The 22498-nt window shown below is 38.1% G+C and overlaps 1 protein-coding gene across 2 annotated transcripts; it reads right to left on the minus strand.

Annotated features, from left to right (window-relative positions):
• Positions 1–236: 236 nt before the first annotated feature.
• On the minus strand, positions 237–21389 carry INHBA (inhibin subunit beta A). Of its 2 annotated transcripts, XM_064668502.1 has the most exons (3): positions 21195–21389; positions 18048–18574; positions 237–7121 (listed from the first exon to the last, which is right to left on the minus strand). In XM_064668502.1, exons 2-3 carry the CDS (start codon positions 18433–18435, stop codon positions 6235–6237), a joined length of 1275 nt encoding a protein of 424 aa, XP_064524572.1. In that variant the 5' UTR covers positions 18436–18574; positions 21195–21389; the 3' UTR covers positions 237–6234. The 2 variants fall into 2 exon arrangements, with proteins under 2 accessions (XP_064524572.1, XP_064524580.1); XM_064668510.1 differs by lacking the exon at positions 21195–21389 and having other exon boundaries at positions 18048–18753.
• Between the last annotated feature and the right edge of the window lie 1109 nt (positions 21390–22498).

The raw sequence follows: 22498 nt of genomic DNA on the forward strand, positions 1-22498 counted from the left end.
GCTGGCTTTAGCTTTTGTACTCTATGTGTTTCAGAAGTAGTGAACAACATAAAATTTCATTACTTGAATTCAAATGTCCATTTAACAAAGTCACACCAAAGAGAAAGTTATCACCCCGTTCATTCCAAAGAGGCATCCATGCGTTTCACCTTTAAGGTGATTTTTTTTCTGTTATTTCCCAAGTTCCCGTTAATTTCCCAACAAGGAAAGCATATTAAGGGACGATTACACAATGCTTGGTGAAACTCCCTTTATTTATTTCACTTGTGTTGTTGCTGCTGTTGTATAAGAAAGAGCAAAATAACAAAAAGAACAAAGTAAATTAAAATAATAGCTGATCCAAACATTTTCAACACGCTGAAATCCCATTCCAAATGCAAAGACTCTTTCTTTCTGCCTTTTCTTTGCATTGATTTGCACAAGCATTTTCTCTGTGAGCCAAATACATCTCTGGTATAACTTCACTGAAGTCATTGGACTTACACCAGAGGTGGTTTTTGGTCCTCTGTCCTGGGTAAATACAGTAGGAATAAATTGGTCACACAGGCAGAGTATCTGGCAATAAGTGCACTGAGTGGTCCTGGCAAACCAATAGGAAAGATCTAAAATAAAAGCCCAAATAGGTCTTTTACTTAACAGAGGGCCTAAAAATCTACTGGGAGCTGCTGAATACTGCCCACTAACTGTACAAAGTATAGGTAGCATGCCTTCCAAATATCAAAATACCAGACGGAATGCCGTGAAAATAAATAACTTCTAATATAAACAAATGAGAACATATCAAACTGTTACCTCTTTAAACATAATGTAAATAAAAAAAATACCAGTCCTTCTACACAATAAATATTAAGAAACCATTGACATAGTTGAAATGTACTCATATAAATTAACAACTTTAATTACATTAGCCAAACAGACATTGGTTAAAGCACTGCATGTAGTATGCAAAATAATAATAATAACAATAATAATAATATCAACAACAAAACACAAAATGATAAAAACAAAATAGGCTTCATAATATCTTGGCTTTCATAATTTATATATATGTATATACATATATATAGTTGTGTGTATATATATACTGTAGATATATATATAAGATGTATGTATACATACATATATATATATCTTCAACCCATTGTCAATGTATTGTTTTTGAAAGTATTTAAATACAAAGAAACCCACTGAGAATTAACACAGATTCACTATATCTCAAAAAATAAATAGCTATATAACCCAGAAGTGCTGCTTGTTTCAGCCCATGAAAACCTTGTTTATAGTTGTTCACAAAAGGTCAGATTATGACTTTATTTACTCATACTGAAAACTGTTTACTCCACAAGTAGTGTAGTGAGAGCAGATGGGGAGTAAAGCTTTTTTTCAGTGTAAGGAAAGTGATTAGCATCTGATTCTTTTACTGATGCACAGTATGGACATGAGGTTTAACTTTAAGAACTTAACCATTTCCATCACATCTACCTATGCCTCAGAAATAGATTTTGCTCAGTTTTTTGATGCTGACTGGTAATTTTCTAGGAAAGGAGACCCTCTGAAAATCAACGGCATTGCTTACAGAGTAAGGCACAATTCCACATGAATAATAGTCCATAAAAAATTTAATCTTGCACATAGACTTTACAGATGCCTGAACTTCTCTACCTTAAGAGATATTGCTGCCAGCCTCTATATGATCTTGTGGCATCACAGTTAAATGAACTTGATGGCTTAAATCTCAACGAAATACAAAAAGATATAATGGAGTCCTACTTTGCAGTGATTTGGTAAGAGGCTGTTTCTATTGAAGTCAATGGCAAAACTCCCGTTTCATTCAGTTCTAGAGTTTTGGGCCCTAGATCAGTATTCTGCTGTGAGATAAGAGTGCACAATAATTATAAGCATTTTTAAGCATTTTCTTTTGCTAAATCTGAAGAATACAAGTACATTCAGCCCTCCCAAAGAAACATCTTAACATGCACTTCTGTCAGTTTTGTAGGCTTTGTATCCAGTGAGCATCTGACTTGGAGATGGGGAAAGTCAACCAACTGTAGTCAACAGTGAAGCAAGAAGATTGTGGATGTACTAAACAAATATATTTCTATAATTAAGCATATACTGAAAATGTATTTTCAATATAAACAGAAAATAGATTATATGGAAATGAATGTTCTAGTAGTTAAGGGCTTCTCTCTTTTTTTGATATAGTAGCACTTGAAAGGAGAAGTAATTTTTGAGGCTACATGCCATAGGACAACTGCTTAAATATGGTATTTTTAATGCTATTATAAGTACACGCAGATTTAATTAAATCAAATTATCAGGGATGGGGTGTTTTGCTGGGATCAGTCAGTCTTGATTAAAATCCCAATTTCTTATTTTACTTTATCATACATTTTTTCATTTTCCCCAACTTTAAATAACTCTGACCACAAATCAAAACCCCATGACTGAATCTAGAGACTGGAAGGAGAAATCTTTAAAATTTGTGACCAATATACACATACAAATGAAAGCTAAAAAGGAGGGCTTAGGAATCAGTTACTTCTTGATTTAAAAACCTTTTTCTGTTTTTGATGTATCTACCATGAAACATGCTCACAACATCTAAAATCTTATTTTCTTTCCTCACTTGGAAGTTGTCTCAGGTTAGTTTCATATTTTCCAGGGCCAGTCAACATTCATCGCATAAAAGCTGGTATCAAACTCTGAATCAGACCTCTTTTAAAAGGGTATTTCTCCTTTGGCCAGGAAAACCATGGGCCTAAACCTACTATGCTTGCAGTCAATGGGAGTTTTGCCATTCTCATCTAGGGGAAGGTTGTGGGATTTCAGGTCTCTGACACTTTCTAAATAATCACTGTAGAAAATAATTTTTATCAACGTGAGCCATCTCACCTGCTTTCCCTGGCCACTACGTTCAGAGATGAAGCATGATGCAAGCAGCCTGGTTTAAATAATTGAATTAAACAATGTTGACTATGGTGCCATTCATTCAAAATCCTTTCTCTCCCTTCACAATGCCCACAGCAAAAGAAACCTGTGATTCGCCCTCGCGTACCTTTACTCATGTAAATAGTGTTACTGCTCTTGCACAGAGACCAGTAGACATCAAAGAACCTGCTGACACGAGTAATGGTTCTGGGACACCCAATTATATGAATAAGGGTTCTGGAGCACCCAATTTTAAGGCAAAGTCCAAAGTCTAGTGAACTAAAAGGAGCTCTCTAACGACTCTCACAGACTGTGTCCCTGCTCCTGCTGTTTCAAAGCCTGGCTCTGCTTTTAGAAAAATCAACTGAAATTCTGCTACTTGCTTTAAATAAGTGGGATCAGGAACTTGGTTTAAGTTATAAAGATAAATTAGTTGTGCATCTTTGTTGTTTGTTTTTTTTTATTTTATTTTAAATAATTTCCCTACTAGCATTTGGTATCCCTCCCTTTCCCCAGGAAGAAAACACAAAAAACCCAACAAACTTCTGCAAATAATTTAAACTAGAAAGCCTTGATATTTTACAGAATACTTTAGTAAATTTAGAGTTTAACCAATTGTTATATTTTTTAATTTTTTTTTTGCAAATTGCAAACAAGTCTGTAAAAAAATGCATTGTATAAAAAGTACATAAATGTATAACCCATTAGCTGTATTATGCAATCTAAATATTGTGGAATAAATTAGATAGAAAACTTAGCTATAAGCACATATGTTGATAGCTATTCAACAGAGGAAGGGCTTTTTTAAAATTTTTCTTTCTTTTTTTTTTTCCTTTTTTTTTTATTCTCTATTAATACATACAAATACGGACATGCGCCCATGTGCACATACATAAGCACACACACAGAACACACACGCACACATGCACACGCAAACAGTTTTGGCTGACAAAAATGAAGGCCCTGATTACACTGTTTAAAAATGGTTCTTGCGATGAAGGTGCTAACACACTATCCCTAGCCAATGTGACTGGGTTATACTGTGCTATCTTTTTTCTTCCTTTTTTTTTTTTTTCTTTTTTTTTTTTTTTTAACTGACTGCGCTCTTAACAAGTTGGGGAGCCACGTTAGTGCTTCTTTCCGTGAGAGGTATTTTGAAGCCTGTCCCGTCAGAAGGCAGCTAACAGGGTCTTGGTTCAGCAAACTTATGAGAGTCTGAAGCTTCAGGCTCAGGGTTATCAAACTCAGTGTAAACAGGGCCTAAAAGTTTCTCCCATTCGCTCTTATAATCTCCCCCTACCCAAAGACAAATGTTGTAAGTTTAACATTCTTTTAAATATGACAGCGAAAAATTTGAAAAAACAACAACTATCTACCTATGCCCTACGGGTTGGACCCTTCAGGTTAGGTGTTGACACTGAACATTAGGTCTTATAGGTGATGCGCAAACCCATTAAGAGTTGTCATGCTAGAGGGTGGTCGTTGAGACACCAGTCTTTTGGCAAAGACTGCATTTCAAACAGAAATCCTACCACAACTGCCTTTTTCTGTATATTTGGAGGGGCAATGGTGGAAAGGGCCCAAAGCTGCTTGCAACTTTACATCAACACTTTCTAAGTGTATACCAGTACTTTAGGTTTCTCTCACACAAGTACCAATTTTGAACATGTAGCCTCCCACTTGGCAGTAAGAAACAAACAATCTTATAACATACTGTGCTTTGCACACAAACATTCATTGTTTTAAGAGCAGTAAAATGAAGCCAGAAGTGCTTATACCTTGTGTATACATACATATGTACATACAGAAATATCTATCTCTATATATATGTATATCCCTTGGACAAAGTTGTTTCCCAACAATGCACAGTTGCTGTGCATCTGGGCCAAGTTTAGTGTTGTACGTACAAAAGAGTACAGTTATGCTTAGATGTACCTCAGATCCGAGCACGTTGGATCCAAATCTCAGAGATTTTCTGGGCTTACTTTACATGGCAATTTTCTGCTGAGGGCACTATTTGAATTTAACTGGTTAACAGAGATTCTAGCCTGAATGTAATCAACCCACTGACCCCTAATTCAAACCCTAACTTATTACAAGTGAATGGTACCAACCACAAACAGACTTTTTAGAGGCTCGCACAAATGTCTTTGGTGTATGTGTCTATTCATTTTAAGGTACAAAATAATAATAATTATTATAATAATAAAAATAGCTATTTTGTGTGCTGTAGCAGTTCTTGTATAGCTCACAATAAGTGCAGCTCTCAACCCCTCCCACACCCAACCACCCTCCCTTGCAAATATTTGTTAAATAAGGATTAGACAGGTCAGACACCATTGTAGTGCAAATAGTAAACGATTAAAAATTTTTTTTACAAAATATAGAAATGTTTGACTCCAGTAACTGGACAAACATGTTCCTTTCAAGTATCTCTCACCAAAGAATTTTTTTTAAAACAAGTTACTTCCATTTAAAAAAAGTCTCTCTGATTTTTTTTCTTTCTCTTGCAGGTAAACAGTTTCAAACCAACTAGGTTGCATAGTTCTAACATTGTAAGCACCTTTACAGAATGTAACTTTTATTCTTTCATTCATTTTTTATTCTGTTTTTTTTCTTCATTTTTCTTTTTTCCTTTTTCCTTTTTTTTTTTTTGTAAATGTAGTGCAGAAGATGAAGGTGTATACACCTGCACATTGTTGTTCTTGATCAATGTTAAGTATATGTATGTGTATAGTGTCTGTATGTATAGATATGTATATAAATACATAGTCATATACATATACATACAAACACTACACACCTATTCAGTTTCTCTGTAAATGCGGGGGGAAAGCGCTAGTGACTGTATTGATCATACACATGGCTTTTCAATGACATTTTGGACTTTGTCCAAATTGATGCAAGTCAGATGAGCTGCTACCATGGCTTGAACTGATGGGTAACTAAGGGAGGGAACAAAACTCCCCTAGTAATAACTAATGTTTAGTATACTATGTAATAAGACAAGGAGCATACTGAAAGGAAGGGGAAATCCCCAACCCATACCGCTGTTCAGATGCATCTTATTCAAGCCCGGGTTCATGAAGCTTTCTTCCTTTTTTATATCGGAAGTCTTCTCTAATCCTTCATTAGTCTTTTTTTTTTCCTTTTCTCTCTCTCTTTTCTCTCTCTCTTTTGTTTTTGCTTTTATTTCTGATGATTGTTTCATTCAAAAAAGGTTATACCATGTCTGGTCTTTCCTCTTCTTGGGCTTTTGGTACATTTACTTCCCAATGAGAAGGGTTTTGCGCATACACGAGTCTACGAACAGCCACACTCCTCCACAATCATATTCTGTATGTCTTTCTTAATGATATTCTGGCCATCATCATAGTAGAGCATGGACATAGGCCGCAGCTTGGTGGGCACACAACATGACTTGAGGTTGGCAAAGGGGCTATGGCCCCGCATGCGGTAATGGTTGATGACAGTGGAGTGGAAAGATAATGATGAACCAGATGTGCCTGCTATGTGGCTGGGGCACTCTCCTTCGCAGTAGTTGGCATGATAACCCGTAGGAGCAATGATCCAGTCACTCCACCCTATGTCCTTGAAGCTAACAAAGAACTGCTTCTTGCAGCAGATATTGACTTTGCCATCACACTCCAGGCCTCGTCTCCGCCGCCTGTGCTGGCGGTCCTCTGAGTGCCGAGCAAGCATCATCAGGAAGGGCCGATGCGATTGCTCTTTTTCCTCTTCTCCTGTGAATTCTCCAGGTTCCTTTTCTTTCCCTTCCCCATCATCTTCCTTTTTCTTCTTCTTGCCCAGTAACACCAGGCTGGCTCCAGTCTCTTGGCACAGGTCACAGGCAATCCGCACATCCAAAGAGTTCTTGCCTTGGTCCAGGAGTCTCTGGACACTGCTGGAGACAGGAAAGATGTGCCAAGTGCTCTTACGGGTGTCCACTGCCTTTTCTGAAATCAAAGTCTCACTCCTTTCACCTTTCAGCCTCCCATCCTCCATATCTTCTGCTCCTTCAGAGTTGCCTTTTGGCTGCCACTGCTGTTGAAAGAGGCGGATGGTGACTTTTGTCCTGCTCCGGTTGGCTTTGGAGACCTTCAGGAAGAGCCACACTTCAGCATGTTCAACCAGTGATAATTCACTGCCTTCCTTTGAAATCTCAAAGTGCAACATTTTCTTGGCTGTGCCTGATTTAGTAAATGGAAATAGACAGGAAGAACTTGTTAGTATGTCTGCTTACATTCTGTTAAAGAGACTTCTGTTAACTTTTGCTACAGGCATGAAGTTCCCTAGGTTTCTACTTTCTGAATTTTTATGGTTCTTCTGTTCTAATCTTCCTTCACCTCACCCCCTCCTCAGTTTTGCATTTTGTGAAAATTCTTTGTTTTGAAAAGTTTGTATTTGCCTGTTGTTTTCCAGCATAATATTTTAACCAGAGTGTTTTGTTATAGCAACAATATAGTCATTATTGTAAAGCATCTTATGACAAATAAGCATGAGTGGCTGCTAAGAGTTCATTTGCCTAATCTGTCTTTGTGATCACTGTTAACTGAAAGGCAAAAATGCTTTATGATGGCAGTCCATATATATCATACGCATAAAAATCTGCACTTAATAGCTGGTTAGGAAATGAGGTCCAGTCCTGCCAATTCTTTAGCAATATTTTGGAAATTATGAGGGGAAGAGGTTTGCCCTTTCTCTGTCCATAAAAAGCCATTCTTCATATGCATCTTAAAATTAGTTTTAAATGTCAGTTGCTTCAAAAACAAACAGACACTAAAATATGAGCCTCAGCTTTAAGAGTTTTGCAGAGTTATATTGTAAAGAATTGCAGAACTGCAGCAGGCAGATTCTTCCTCCCGTGAGATGTTAGCTGTAGATCCTGTTCTTAATTTAACATACTGTACTTGCAGTGATTATAGTAATGGTGAATACATTGAGAAATGAGCTAAAGAACTGTATAATTATGGGGATGGTTCTCTGGCATAATTGTATCAACTTGCTGAGATGTCATGATGATGATTGTGATGGTGAGGAGGTGTTTCTCTGATACAGAGCTCATATCCCTGGCAGAAGTTGGAATGAATAATGGGGGCTGTTTAATGATTTGATCACTAGAGCATGAAAAAGTTAAGAGAGAATGAATTAGCTGGGGGATGGTCGTGATATTATTTTCTTAAGAGAGGTACTTTTCTATTTTCTTGACAAAGAAAAAAGCCCTGATGACATCTTTTGTTCTTTCTTAGCATGGAGGCCAGGATGGACTGGGGTCACAGATTTTCAGTGTGGAGATACCTGAATTTAGTGAGATAGAAACAGTATTCATAATTATCAATTTGTCATTGATATTATTCTTGAGCTACCTAGAGTTGTTAACCCGATTTTCTGTGCAGTAGTTCTACTTGCCAGTGAACTGGAATTTTGCACCCTAAAAACAGCAGATGATCAAAACAGAAGTAATTGGACACATACAGGAAAAATTGCCCTCACAGTATCAAGGCTCTTCTCCTTGCTTTCCGTTGCCACTGAACTTCACTAGTAGGGGTTTCCTGGCTATCTCCCTGCTCACCCATTCTCAGGTGAGACAGAAGTGGGGCAAAATCCCAAGAGACATCTACCCTGTGTATGCTTGCTAATTCAAGAGTTGCTGATATCTGAAGTTTGTAGGCAGGCTGTGCTGACCTTTGAGCTACCTGTTCCTTTTCTTCTCTGTGAAGTACCGGCACTAACACATTCAGATTTCCCTCGTGGCTTTCCCAGGTCAAAGAGACAGATGTTTCTGAATTACAGTGTCCAAAGAGCACAGCGTTTTGTTTTTGTTTTCCATCTGAGAGTGTGAAATTGTAGACTTTAACTGTCACTGAGATAGGGAAACACATGGTTTGTGTTAACTACTTCTCACAGACAGCTGATGCCAGTCTCTGAAGTGAGTTACATTAATTTCTCAGGGAGCTGCATGAACCAGTGGGACTGTGACTTAGAAAAAGAAGTAGCTAATAGAAAAGAAAGAGCAAGCTGACTGGTACTGTGCGACATGATGGATTTACTGTTTTTCTATAATTTTTTAATTAAGATTTATTCGATAATGACTGAAAGTTTGCTAATCAGTTCTTACCAGCTAACATAATTTTTTTTCCATTCTGGAAATCAAAATATGGCAAAGTTGCCAGCTGTGTTGGAGCAGACGTCAGGTGGTAGATACTAATCCCACTCCTGACTTAGTTTGAGCATGAGGAGGTGTACAATGACATTCTTCCAGTCCAAATAAAGTCTGGTCCAAAAGGCTGGTTGCCTTGTACACATGGATGTTATAAGGAGTGTTCTTTATGAGAATGGATACTTCTAAGGTCTGTGAGGACCAGCCGGCCTGTGGCTTCATTCCCTCCAACTCTCTCTTCTATAGCAAGCTTCTAACTTTAGTTTATCCCTTTCCTTAGCACAGTCCTGATAAACCCTTTCTGAGGGGAATCTGGGCCTTAAGTGAACCTGAAGGCAGGTGATGTGCCAGGAGTCATTCCTGCCCATCCAACCTATTCTGCTTGCTGCCTCTATCCAAGGAAACTTTGGTTGAAAAAAAGGCGGTTTAGACAAGGCCACAGAAGGTGTTCTGGCACCCAGCTGCTCTCTTTCCCCAGAACTCACAGACCGGTGTGTGGAATAAGGATGTATTGCTGGGAATTGCAAAACTTTTTCTGTATTCCTGAGAAACCATCTGGGCACAGACAGCAGTTCTGATACTAGCAGAGATCTTGTGCATGGGCATATCAGCTGTGCTGGATATGGACACAAAAAACGTACACTCTGGAGAAAGCAGGTGGGTGTGCAGACCTGGCTTGCTCAACAGGGTAAGAAGCTGTATGATCCATCTAATCTGAAAAGCCAGGCAGTCCTGTGTTACAGAACAACCTAATGCTGTTAAGTGTTAATGTATGGTATTTTACATTCTGCTGTTTCCATGCTAGTGGTAGTTGAAAATAGTTACGAATTGACATATCTGCAACAGCAAATATTCATATGACTTTATGCACTGGCCAGAAGCATAGTGATGCAAACACTCTTTTTGACAAATATTTGAAAGAAATGAAAGAAACAGGATCTCAAGAATCCTTTTAATTAGTTTTTCAAATGCTCATCTATGTGTTAAAGTTGAGTTCTTCCTTATTACAAAAAATATTTGAACAGTTCAGTGAAAATACATAAGTATTGCCTTTTCTTTACTTGAGAGTAGTGAGCTTGAGCAAGGTAGCCTAAAACATGACCTTATACAGGGAGAACAGCCTCCCTATATGTTGTTAGCTATAATTTCAGCCTCTCTGGATGTAGTTATCTACATTTTCACAAAAAATTGTGAATTAAGATTCTAAGGAAAAAACATACAGGGAGTTTATCTGAGCCTAATATTTCTGAATGAAAGAAAATCCTGAGTCCTCAAACCTGCATAGCTAAAAAAAGTTTTGTAGTGGTTAAAAAACACTTTCCCTTTCACAGGTCTTTTTAGAAGGAGACTGGGAATGGTGCAAAGTTGGGGATAAAAAGCACGCTTTCACATTAGGAAAAAACAAAGCTTTTCTGAATTCTCTTCACATTCACAACTAGTTTGTTACGATCACACAGTACAAATGGTATGAACCCTGCAGTCTTTAAGAGGTCACTATGCTCAGACAAGTTAATTTTGAAATCAGAGTTTGGCCTGTGCTAAAACTAAATCGAGACCTCTGGATTTGGATTATTATGGTCACACATTCACTTTGTAACAGGATCTTTATTTTCAAAAGGTTCGGTGCTACAATAAAACAAATTCTTCAAGAGTTCTGAGACAAAAAAACCCCAAAACTGTATTTCAGTTTCTCCAGATATTGCTTACGGATTTAGCAGTCTTTCGTTTTAGGTCTCAGTTAACAGACAGGATCAAAGCTTTGGAAACACATACTGTTCATCTAACTGAAGGTAAAAGAGAGACTCCTGAAAGTTGCGAGTTGTATCACTTCCATAATTACATTTTGTTTATCCTCTTGTCCTGCCTTTATATCTACCACAGCTGATTTGTAAGGGTCTTTTTCCATTTCTAATCATCCTGCTCCTCCTGTCTGACTACTGTGGAAAGACCCACAGCCCAACACTGGTAATGCCTTCATCACTTTCACGTTCATATAAACAGCAATGTCAACAGCCTGGATTGTTATCATAGCAGAAAGCAGCTGAAAAAGGAGACAAGGGATTACTTTGAGCCCCCTTTGATTTCCTCATCTCCCTTTCTTAAAAGTTTGGAGAGGCCACCTCTCTGCTTTATTGCTGAATGAAGTCCCTTCCAGGATAAGAGCTGTGATGCCAAAGGAGCAGTCTAGCAGCACAAGTGACACCAGCAAATGCTGTGAGAAATGGTTAAAAATACAAGACCTAAGTAGTAGTGCATATATGGTAAAAGGTTTAATGGAAGGAGTTACTGAATGGAAAGAAAGCATAGCATCAGTATATATAGCATGGGAGTTTGCTGATATCTGTTTTTCTCTTCACTAGTGCTCGCACACATTTTTAAGAGAAAAACCTGAACATGCAAGCAGAGGAGAGCCTGCACAGGTACCCTCCTCTCCACCTCTGGAAGGGCTATTCAGGGCTTATGCACAGGACTCGGCACTCAGTACCTGCTCCCAAGCAGCCCTTGGTGACGGTCACAGCACAGGAACCCATGGAAAGACTGACAAAACCCTTGAGGGCCTAGGCACAGGGTGACTGGAGGGGCAGCCCTGCATGGGCTCGTGCTGGGCTCACGGGAGTAATCTGCAGCTCCAGTGTGCTCTTCCTCTGAGGCTAAGGATCCTTCCTTCAGTATGGCTGGCTTTAACTGTGTAGTCAAAGTTCCTTTATTTGCAATTTGCAGCAGGATTCAAGATAAAGCCCTGTTAGTTCAAGCTATATACTTATATGTATACTAGGTAGAGTCTAAACTATACGAATAAAAGGATCTTCTGTTGAGTAAAATGCTGAGATACTTGATGAAATTTTAACCATATGCTGTTAAATAATTAAGGCTGTTTTTTTTTCATAATGAAGGTGATTATCCTTTCTGACATTAGAGTGTGACTTATTCTTAATTTCTTTTAATACACAGCATTTAAATTTACCTTTAAAAATACTCACTGTGTAAAAAGATGCTGTCACTTTAAATTTCTATGCTTCACCGATGCTTAATTTTGAACCATTTTTGCATTAAGTGAACTGTTTTTCCATACAAAGCTAGCTTTTTTTTCCTTTTTTAGTTGCTAACTTTACTACTGCCTATGTTTAGATTTGGGGGAATTTGTACTGCGTGCCAATCTGTAATTACATTCAAAAGCATCCTTCCCTTCACTTCTCATTTCCGTTCCCCAGGAGACAGAAAAAAAATAGGTTACTAGAAAGGTTCCTCTAAAGAGAGTGAAGAGAAGAGCACAGTTATTGAGAGATAATTGCTCAAAATGTTTACTAATGAGTGACCACTGGAGTCAGATGAATTGTTTGCAGTGTAGAATTTATTCAGTGAATTCAGCACTGTTATCGTCTGGCAATTATCCCCTAGGCACATTGATTATTATAAACATCCTATTACCATGATTAGACAGTGGTCATTTCTGTAAATGCCTTTCAGCCTATGGAGCACTGGCAAACAATTTATTCTAACTATTCATTATCCGGCTTATGTGACTGGTCATCCAGGTTGCAAACTTTTATTCCTGCTCCCTAAGTGTTGCCTCTTACAATGGGAGGAGAAATTACAACACAATTAACAAATACCTTATCTTTATGCTCACCTATCATTTGCTTCCAGAAAGAGGAGATTTTGTTGTAAGAGAAAAATAAACCAAAAATGAAAATCAGGAAAAAGAACTATTCCCCAAGCATTCTTAGGGGGGGTGGGAAGCGGTCAGGGAGGGGGAGAGGGAGGGAGCAGGGAGGGGGGAGAAAGCAGCAGCAACTTTATTTAAATACCTTTTCTTGAAAAGTTAACCCAAAGAGGCATTGACAAGGTCATTTAGAATGTGGAACAGTTCAGTTCTGGTGAACCCTGACTCTCTCCTGCTATTTTGTTAGGAGGGAAGCACTTTACATCCACAGCTTTGAGTTCTTTCCAAATTAAAAGCCCTTCCTCCACATGGCTTTAAATATTTAGAAACAAAAAAGGTGTTTGTTTGGTTGAAGTGGGTTTTTTTTTACTTGATTTTTGCATTTATGTCTGAAATAGCTGAAGTGAAGTTTAGGGTCATTTGCACCAATAACATATTCCAAGGTAAAAACAATACCAAGTCTTTGTCTTTTATAAAAGAGATAGCAATTTTTTGCACATACTTGTAATAATTTGTTGTAAAATCTAAAATTAAGTGGATTAGAAGACGCCAGTCTTTTTTCACTAAAATATTTAATTTCTGTGCACTAAGGCCCAAACCTCAAGCCCACTAAAATGAATAACAGAACTTCTAGTTGCTCTCCAGTAGACTAAGTTTCAATGCTAAAACAATGTTGCAAAACTCTGTTGCATTAAATGAGATTGCCTTTTCATAGACTTGCATTGCCTTTTCATAGCCTTTCATTGCCTTTTCATAGACATATCTAGATATAAGAACTTCTCAGCATGAATAATTTACATGTATGCAGTGTAGGTATATCCTGCACACAGGGAAAACGTGTGAATACACATACTTTTCCACAGGAATGTTATGTGTATAACTACACAGGTATATAAGCATGTCTGCCTCAGCATGCCTGTACATAAGGACATATGTGTGCCTATACACACATACAGGCAAACACACGTTCAGATATTCCTAACCGCCTTTCCATACAAATCTGTAGGCATGACTACACACAGATATGGACACATACAGTACTTTCTGTCTCTCTCAGGTATCTTTATCTAGACTGGTTCCCACCTTCTCAGGTTCATCTGTGCTTTCTCAGGTTGTTCTTTAAACAACCAACCTCCCTGAATTCTCACATTTTAATACAATAAAACAGATTATTACAGAATGGCTTTCCTCTTCTGGAATTAACTTGCTTTCATTTCCTAAACTTGAAATCTTCAACATAGCATACCAGAGGAAAAAAATAATCAAGGGAAAATAGGCTTGTTTTCTAAAAGCCAAGGAGACTGCATTAAAAAAAGATGTGAGCAAACCATCTCAGATGATGATTCATGGTCACATTTCTCAGTATCTTGTAAAAAATAATATTGATAATTTCTGATCTTTCTAGATTTCCAGAACTTTTAGCATCCATCAGTTTATCTTCTTCCCCTCTGTCTGTTCCCTTCCTGTATTATTTTCCTTGCAGTTTTCCACTCCAGTGAATCTCTGCCTTTTAAATAAACTAGAAGAGAGGAACAATCTGCACTCAGAGAATTTACAGATAAGCACAAAGATCTCAGAGAGTCAGGATCCAATTAGGTAAAATAAGAGTTTGAAGGAAGGTTGCCTCGTGTGAAGCAAAAAGCCTTTGGAGTGTGCCCTCTCGTGGCCGTTCTTTACTCAGCACGAATACCTGTACTACTAAATACAGTTCCTTTCAAAAGAAAATTGATGACATTATTCATAGAGACATAAGCGATACATCCTTTTTTTCTTCCCGAACTCCCAGATTGGCTACATAGGGGTAAGTGTCTTCCTAGGAAAAGGCATGAGTATATACAGACATGCATCCATCTGCACATGAAAGTGGGAATCACATGATCAAGGCAGTTAAACTTGAGTTCAGTATGAAGTGGTATAAAACGATAGAATTGGTCTAAATAGCTGTCAAATATCTCCTTTTTCCCCTGGCAGTTCTCCTAACAATAAACCTTTGGATTTCAGTATTTCCATCCAGTAATTCCTATCACCTTCTCGGGGGCTGATGTTAGCGTTTCATTGGTAGTTTAGTTGCCAGGATCAAATTCAGTTGGCAAAATCCCAGATCCGCCTAATAAGCTATCTACTTAAAATAATAAGTGAGCTAGTAACCAATTATATTTTATGAGTATTGAGTATCTCTGTTATAGAACCTGTTGGATTTGCTTGTCGCAAAGTTATATGACTCCTCAAAACACTCTTTAAAGACCTTGAAGTAACCCACAGAACTCTGGCATGGCTACCCTCATAGTACAACTAACCGAGGTTAGTAATTTTAGTTTGATACTCAAATAGAAAATCATTTTCATGTTTTACTTGTGAGAGTGCCAAAGGACAGTAGGGTGCATTTGTAAACTTTTGCCCAATACTCACAGTCATTAGTTTTGCAGAGATCTGTCTGGATTTGTTAGCTGTGAAAACTACCTGCCAACTGTTTTGCTGATTTCCTGGACATAACTACACCTGTGCTTCAGACAAGTTCACTGCATTTATTTCCCCTCTAATTGTCTGAAGTCTGTGCTCATTTGAACTTTGCTATTTTAGAAAATAGTCTCAAGCCAGAGCCACATGCACAGGGCACTGTTTGTTCATTCACTCCGTTTCTTTGTATGTTTGAGGATATGGCTGATGAAAGATGGAAATACTACTTTTTTATGAAGGCAAGTAGTAAATGTGGCTTCTGAAAGGTATGAGGAATGGCTGGTTTATGTCAAGCCATACCCAAAGGAACAAGAAGCCTAAAGTCTTATTTTTCTTTTCATAGACCTTTATTTGATACAACATGAGATGTTTCCATTCATTTTCATTGATTTCTTATTGCCCTCTATTGAGACAGAGTGAGTTCCACATTAAAAGCAGAAAGAACATTAACCCAACTGTGAGAGGAACATGTTTATTCTCCTGCTTGGTGTTTAAACTTCTTCATCCTATTCCCAGTTTTCACAGAATGAAAAGTGGGGACTGTCCGTGTGGCTATATTCTATTCCTGTCTTTTTAACTCATACTTCCCTTGTCTTTGCTTTTGCCTCACTTTCCTTAACAGGAAAAACATAGTGCTTTAATATTTGACAAGCAAAACTGCCTGTGCAGAAGAGATCCCATGTGGAGTTTATTTAAGTTGTTGCAGCATTAGCACCTGTAAAATGTGGTAGATCCTCTGATGTTAGAAAGACACCAGATATGAATGGCTATAGATGAAGAATATGTTTCAGCAGTCTGAAGCTACTCCAGAGAGTGCAGTTATCACTTCCATTATAAGCCCAAACCTAAAGAGCTTGGTTTCTAGGTTGCTAATTGCTCCTCCATTGTCCCAAATCAAAGCCTAGCAGGTATGGGAAAAAGGTACCGACTAGCCCTCCTGCCTTGGCTTCCAGGATGCCCCTGTCCTTCAGCTGTGCAACTCCATAGCATAACTGCTCTTAAATTAATTTTGCTAGCAGCAGTTGGACAATGCTATGTAAATCAAACTGAGTGATGTGTCAGTATTGGGTAGCTGGTGGTGGGGGGGATCGGTGGCAGGATGATTGGCCAGTGTGTGGGCAATGGCATGATTTTTGCTGCTCACGTGACCCCGAGAGCCAATGGCTTCGGGAGCCGCTGTTGGAGGGTGTCTTACAGAGTAGGCATATATCAAATTCCAAATTCCTTTGTGTCAGAGCTCAGGAGAGACAATAATGTGTTTACAAATGATTGGGACTCACACAGTGAAGAGAAACCACTGTTCATGCCATATGTGTTCCACTGTGCTCAGAGCGAGCTGCTGAAAACCAGGTGGGGAATCCGACTCATAGATAGCTTAGAGATTTCCTTGCTTTTACAAATTCATTTCTAAACTAATGTTGAGCTGCCCCTGCTTCTAATGACCTCTGGCATTGACACCTTCTGCCTGCTTTCTGAAGAGGAGGGGATGGAAAATTTGAAAAGCCTGAGCTCTCATACTGAAAGAACTGATGATGTGTGTATTGACAAGGACTCCGAAGGCAAGGATTCCTTGTACAGTTGAAAATCAGACAGCTAGAAGGAATGTCTGTTCTTAAAAGCATGCACACTTCTTGTGCACGGCTTCCCTGCAATCAGAACATCTGAGTCAACAGGTTTTCAGGACTGGAAACTCTGAGTGTTGTCTTAATTGTTTATACTGCTGCAGCAAACTTTTAAACAAAAATGTTTGGAGTTCCTTTGCATACTTTGCCTACCATATGCTGTACCAAACAAAACAATGACATTCTTTTAAAACCGTCTTGGCAACAGGAAAAATGCTTTGGCTAGACAGCATCATAAAAAGTTGCTGTTAGTTTGATGATAGAGTTATTGCAAGATACTGCTATTGATGCATGCATGAACATACTCATTTATAATAACAGATATATATGCAGATGTAGATACGTATACATTGAATTAAAATGGGTTCTGGTCCTATTCGTGTAGGAATAGCACAGCAAAGTACAACTTTAGAGCAGTTTCCTATAAGCAGTTGAAAGGAGTCTTAAGCCATTACTTAGTAAATATATATATTCTGAGCTCTTATTGTGTAAGTGTTAGGGGAAAAGAACTGTGAAAGAGTTCAAAATACACCATATCAAGGTTGCATTTTTTGGCTGGAATGTTTTAGGAACAGAATCTTTTTTCCAGTATGCAGAAGTCTGCATTACAAATTGGATCAGCTACAGCAACTTGTCCGATTCTATTGCAGTCATCTGACAGTCCTTGCAACTCTTTATTGCCAAAGATGCTGTGTTAAATTAAAAAGAAAAAAAAAAGAAAAAGAAAAAAAAAACAAACACAAAAAAGCCCTCTCACTTTTAACAGTTAAAGCTGCTTCATCTGATTTTATAACTTCCACTCTAATTTTTACATGAAAGGTTGTTTCTGAAGTAGTTTGCAGCTCACTTTCTGTCTTGATAAACTCTCCAAAAGGCTTCAGACTTTTTTCCTTCACCATCAACTCTGCAATCCAGTACTTTACTGCAAGTACTCTGGCTTCACAGACACAGTTTGGAGGACCCTGCTGCAGCCTGACTTCCCTGTGTGGCTGACTGTACTTAGCAAGTGTAAGCTGTAGCCAAGACTAAGTCAGAAAAGTCAAATTCCTTTGGAGTCCTATACCACCCCCCCCCCATCCCATTCCTTCTTCTCCCTTCCCCCAAGTCTCATCCTACAATCTTTCAGAAAACATTATTGCTGAGGAGAAGAAAATAACTTAATTGCAGTTTTGGCACAAAGGATATTTTACAGTTTTGCTTTTCAAGCACTCACCTGATTCTGCAAAAGTGATGATTTCTGAGGTTTGCTCCACAACTTCATTCATTTCAGCTCTTCTTCCAACATCATCCTCTATTTCCACATAACCATCCTCTCCCACCTTTCCCACATGGAGTTTTTTGATGGCATTTAAAAGTGCTGCCTTGGGCACCGGCTGGGTGATATTAGGTCTGTCCCTCAAGTGCAACATGTTCAATATGTGCTTCTTTACTGCTTCCACCATCTCAGGCTGTGAGCTGGGCACATCCTTTGAAAGCGTGGCAAGGGCACATGATGGACAGTCAGTGACTGAACTGTGCCCCTCGGATCCTGGGGTTGGGGAACTCCTCACTATAATCCAGCAAAGCACCAACAGAAATCCTCTCTTCCAAAGCAAAGGCATCCTGGCAGCAGAAGTTGTTGTGATTCCCTTTTTGAAAGGCCCTGCTTTTCCTCCCCCTTCACGAACAGTTTTTTTTTGGGGGGGCTGGTTTAGTTTGTTTGTTTGTTTGTTTGTGTTTTCCTTCTCTTCAGCAAATTCTCTGGAACAAGAACCAAAAGTTTTCTGTGAAGTTTTGTTTGCAGGTTCCCTCTCTGAATGCAATAAGTGCTGTAGATGTTTGTGGCTGTCAGGGAGAAGAGTTCTGACTCTGTCTCAGAGTAGGAGAGAGACACAGAGAGAGGGAGAGAGAGAGAGAGGACGGATTGGCCTAAAGTGAGTGAGTGAATGAGAGAGGGAGGGAGTTTTGTCTGTGAGTAAAGGCTATGATTAGGAAGGGGGAGGAACAGGCAGGCTGGCTTCCTTATGCTCATTGCTCCCCTAACACACACCTCTCTTCAAATATCACTACTCGTGGTTCCTTCCCTCCTCCCTTTCTAAAATCTCTTCTCATTCCTGTAAATTTACTCTTTTTTTTCTCTCCCCGTTCGACCCTCCCCCCCCAGCTGTTATTTCCCCCTTTTTTTCCCTTTTTTTCCCACTTTCTTTTTGTTTTGTTTTGTTTGTTTTATTCCTTCGACATATCACTGGCTTAACTAAACAGAGGAAACATGAATGAATGAAAAGGGTGAAATCTTTAACGAGCACCTTACTCTTGGTCCTGCCTGGTATTGTTAGGGATAGCAGGAGATGTTAAATAGCTTGTGAAAGAGATGGGGATGAGGGGAGTGGCTCCAAATATTTTGGACAGAACATTATTCTACCCCGAGTAGAAGAAAAGATCTTTTCTGGAGGTTATTAACACTGGCAAGAGATCTGAAGGATGCAAAATCACACTGTTATTTGGAGGGCTCTATAATACATGATACACTCCCCAGCTGCAATATGCAGTCAGGCACTGAGAGTCTAAACATGAGTTGGTACAGCACATATCTGTGATGTGAAGGTAGTGCCCTCCCACCAGAAATACCCCTACTTTTATGCTAGTCTGTGCCTAGAAGTTCTCAGGTAGTTATATTTAGGTTTGGGTTTAATCAAGCAATGCCTGAAAAATGTTTTGAAGGTAAAAATTGTTACATGTCATCTGGCCAAATCATACTTGGTTCTGGCTCAAGCAAATCCCTCATTGATGCCAATAATAATTCTGTCTGAGTGAAGGCTGAGTAAGATCTTCTACATTTGGCCCATTGTTATTAAAAGGCATGTATTGCTTCATTCATTTAAATCATGCAGAGCAATCATAATATTAGAATAAGACAGTAGGAATTAAAAGAAATCTAAAGCCTTACTAGGAGCAGGAGTTTCAACCAGTGCTGGTAGCCCCTTGACAGTTTATGCTCTACAGTGAAAAAGCATTCCCGATGTCACTGCCATGGCTTCATGTTGCCTTCAGATTCTGTCTCCTCTCCATTCTGTTCCTTACTGAGCGAAGTTGAAGTTAGCCAACTCGCTTACATTTGAATTTGATAATGGAAAATTGAAAAATTACAGCTATAACTATAACTTTTTGGGATTCTTCCCCTCTGGATGTTAACTTGTACAGATTTTCTTAGAACAGCTTCTTCTTTTTTAGTGTTTACCCTTTTCCTTCCTTTCATTCTCTTTCTAACACAGGTCTATCTTCTCAGGTGTGCTTACCTCCTACCCAGCAAATATTCCACTTTTAGTATATTACCATCAACCATTGTATTTCACAGTGGAAAGGAGTAATTTATAAATATAAGCATTTAGAAGTCTCTAATTTCCATGAGATGACTACAGGCACATGGGCTAAGAGACAGGCAAGGAATTATAGTTAGAGTAAATGAAACACACAGAAGTAATTGAACAATCAACCAAAGTTTTACAAATGTTATATATTGCAAGTCCTTTTCAATTAAGCTCTTTTATAAGTCTTTTACTGTTATAAGGCATCCACAGTACACCCTCATCTGTGTTTTACTGACCTCAGTTGCTATACAGTTATATACTGTTACACTTACAGGTCTGTCAGCATTATAAACCCTGCAGCCATTCTTATAAACACATCTTTGTAACACAAACCTCACTATAATACATTGAAATTTCTTGGATCTTGTGAACAGCCCAAAGTCTGTTGTAATTATACGAAGTCTGAAAGTCAGCTTGAAATAGAACTAAAAGTTTAATTGGACGAAAAAATAATTTCAGATGAAAATATGCATTCATGATTAGATGTACTAACAGATGACATAATTAAAGGAGTTATTTATAGTTCTAATATAGCACCTATCCCAGTAGTGTCTGATGAAAAGGAAAAGATAGACATAAACCAATATAAAATACAGACAAGTATGTTTGGGTTCTTGCTGCGGAGTATACGTTGCTTGCCATCTACTAGAGGTACACTTATCGCATACAATCTCTATTACATATAGGGATAGCATATTTCACTTGCATGCCATGATGATGACAGATTTAACATTAAAGCATAACTTTCTAAAAACCACTGTTTTCTACAAGAGTCTGTCAATACCGCTGATTCCAGTTCATTTGTACTTACATGCATATACATATGTGTACAAAAATACATAGCATACATTGAATACATACAGAAATGGTGGTTCAGACTCTTTCTATAAAATTACCTGAGCTGCAAAGGTCTGTATATGTATTCATGCAATATAACCCTAGCAATATGCAACAGCATGCACAGGAATTAAAAGTTTCGGTTTTAAAAGAAAAAAGCCGATTTAAAGTTTTACCTCTCTAGTCCTGACTCTCAGAAGGAGACTGCTGTATTGTGCACTAAGAACTGCTGAAGTTCCTCTTTGTGGTATTTATAATGCGAAGCTTTGTACTGTACTTCTCATGTGTACACTCACATATAACGTCTGTCAAAAGTAAGTGGGCCGGATCACTGTGCTGGATTGGTTAATCCTGTTACATCAGCATTGACTGTTTTTCCTGTATGAGACATACTTCTGGTAATTATCTAATGGAAACTCCTAATTGTCTAGCATGACAAAATATCGTGGATTCAGCTTGTAGTGGTGATCTCCATTTAAAGGATAGAACTTAACATCAGACTGAAAGCAAACATTATGAGTCAGGAAGACACACTCCAGCTTGTTTCATTGCATAGCTATATAGATATTATTAGATGTAGATTTCACTGATTTAGTTTAAATATAGTATTTGCCAGATATTTAATTACCAGTTTGCAAATTGTTTTCTTCTTCTTTCATACTTCAGGATATATCAGATACTCTTTCTGCAAATTTGGATCCTTTTCAAATTCAGGAAAATGCATTTTATTAAGAATCCTTTTGCTGTGGATGATTTTTTTTTGATTCAATCTCTGAATAAATATGTCCTTCTGTTTAACTTAGGGATCCCTTTAAAGCTCTTAAAAAATGAATCATGTTGCTTCTGCCCAAGTCTCCTGGCTTTTTGACATGCAGATTGCATCACACTATTAAAAATGGCTTAGACATCTAAAAATAAAATACAATGAATGACAAGTCACATTTTTTGCAAGTGCGATATTAACACTTGTGGAATAAAATAAAAAGCAATTTTCATTTCATTTTACCTTAATGAAAATCAGAAATAACTATGCCAATTAGGCAGTACAGAAGTAACATATATATATATATATATAATATATATATACACACACATATATGTGTATGCATATATATGTATAAAGTCGAAAGTAAATCTAAAATCCATCTCCTTTCTTAAATACACATAATAACTGGCTTTATGTGGTACCATTTATGACAAATGGCATGATCATGCAGTCTTTACTCATTCAAAACACCCACTGATTACCAGAAAATCCCCATCCTTCAGATTTTTTTTTGGCCTGAATCGTACTTATAATTGTATTTTTATGTCCTGTTGGTAATGTCAGTTTAATCTGTCTTGGAATATGGCTGATCTGGATCAGAGAAGAAAGATTTAAAACTTTCAGTTTACAGTGATACCAGAGAGTCCTTAAAGCAGTGTTGATCCCAACCAGTGTATGTGCTGTATTCACACAACAGCTTTGGTAGAATGAGCA

Source organism: Pseudopipra pipra, chromosome 1 (assembly GCF_036250125.1).
Source record: "Pseudopipra pipra isolate bDixPip1 chromosome 1, bDixPip1.hap1, whole genome shotgun sequence".
Classification (NCBI taxonomy): Eukaryota; Metazoa; Chordata; class Aves; order Passeriformes; family Pipridae; genus Pseudopipra; species Pseudopipra pipra.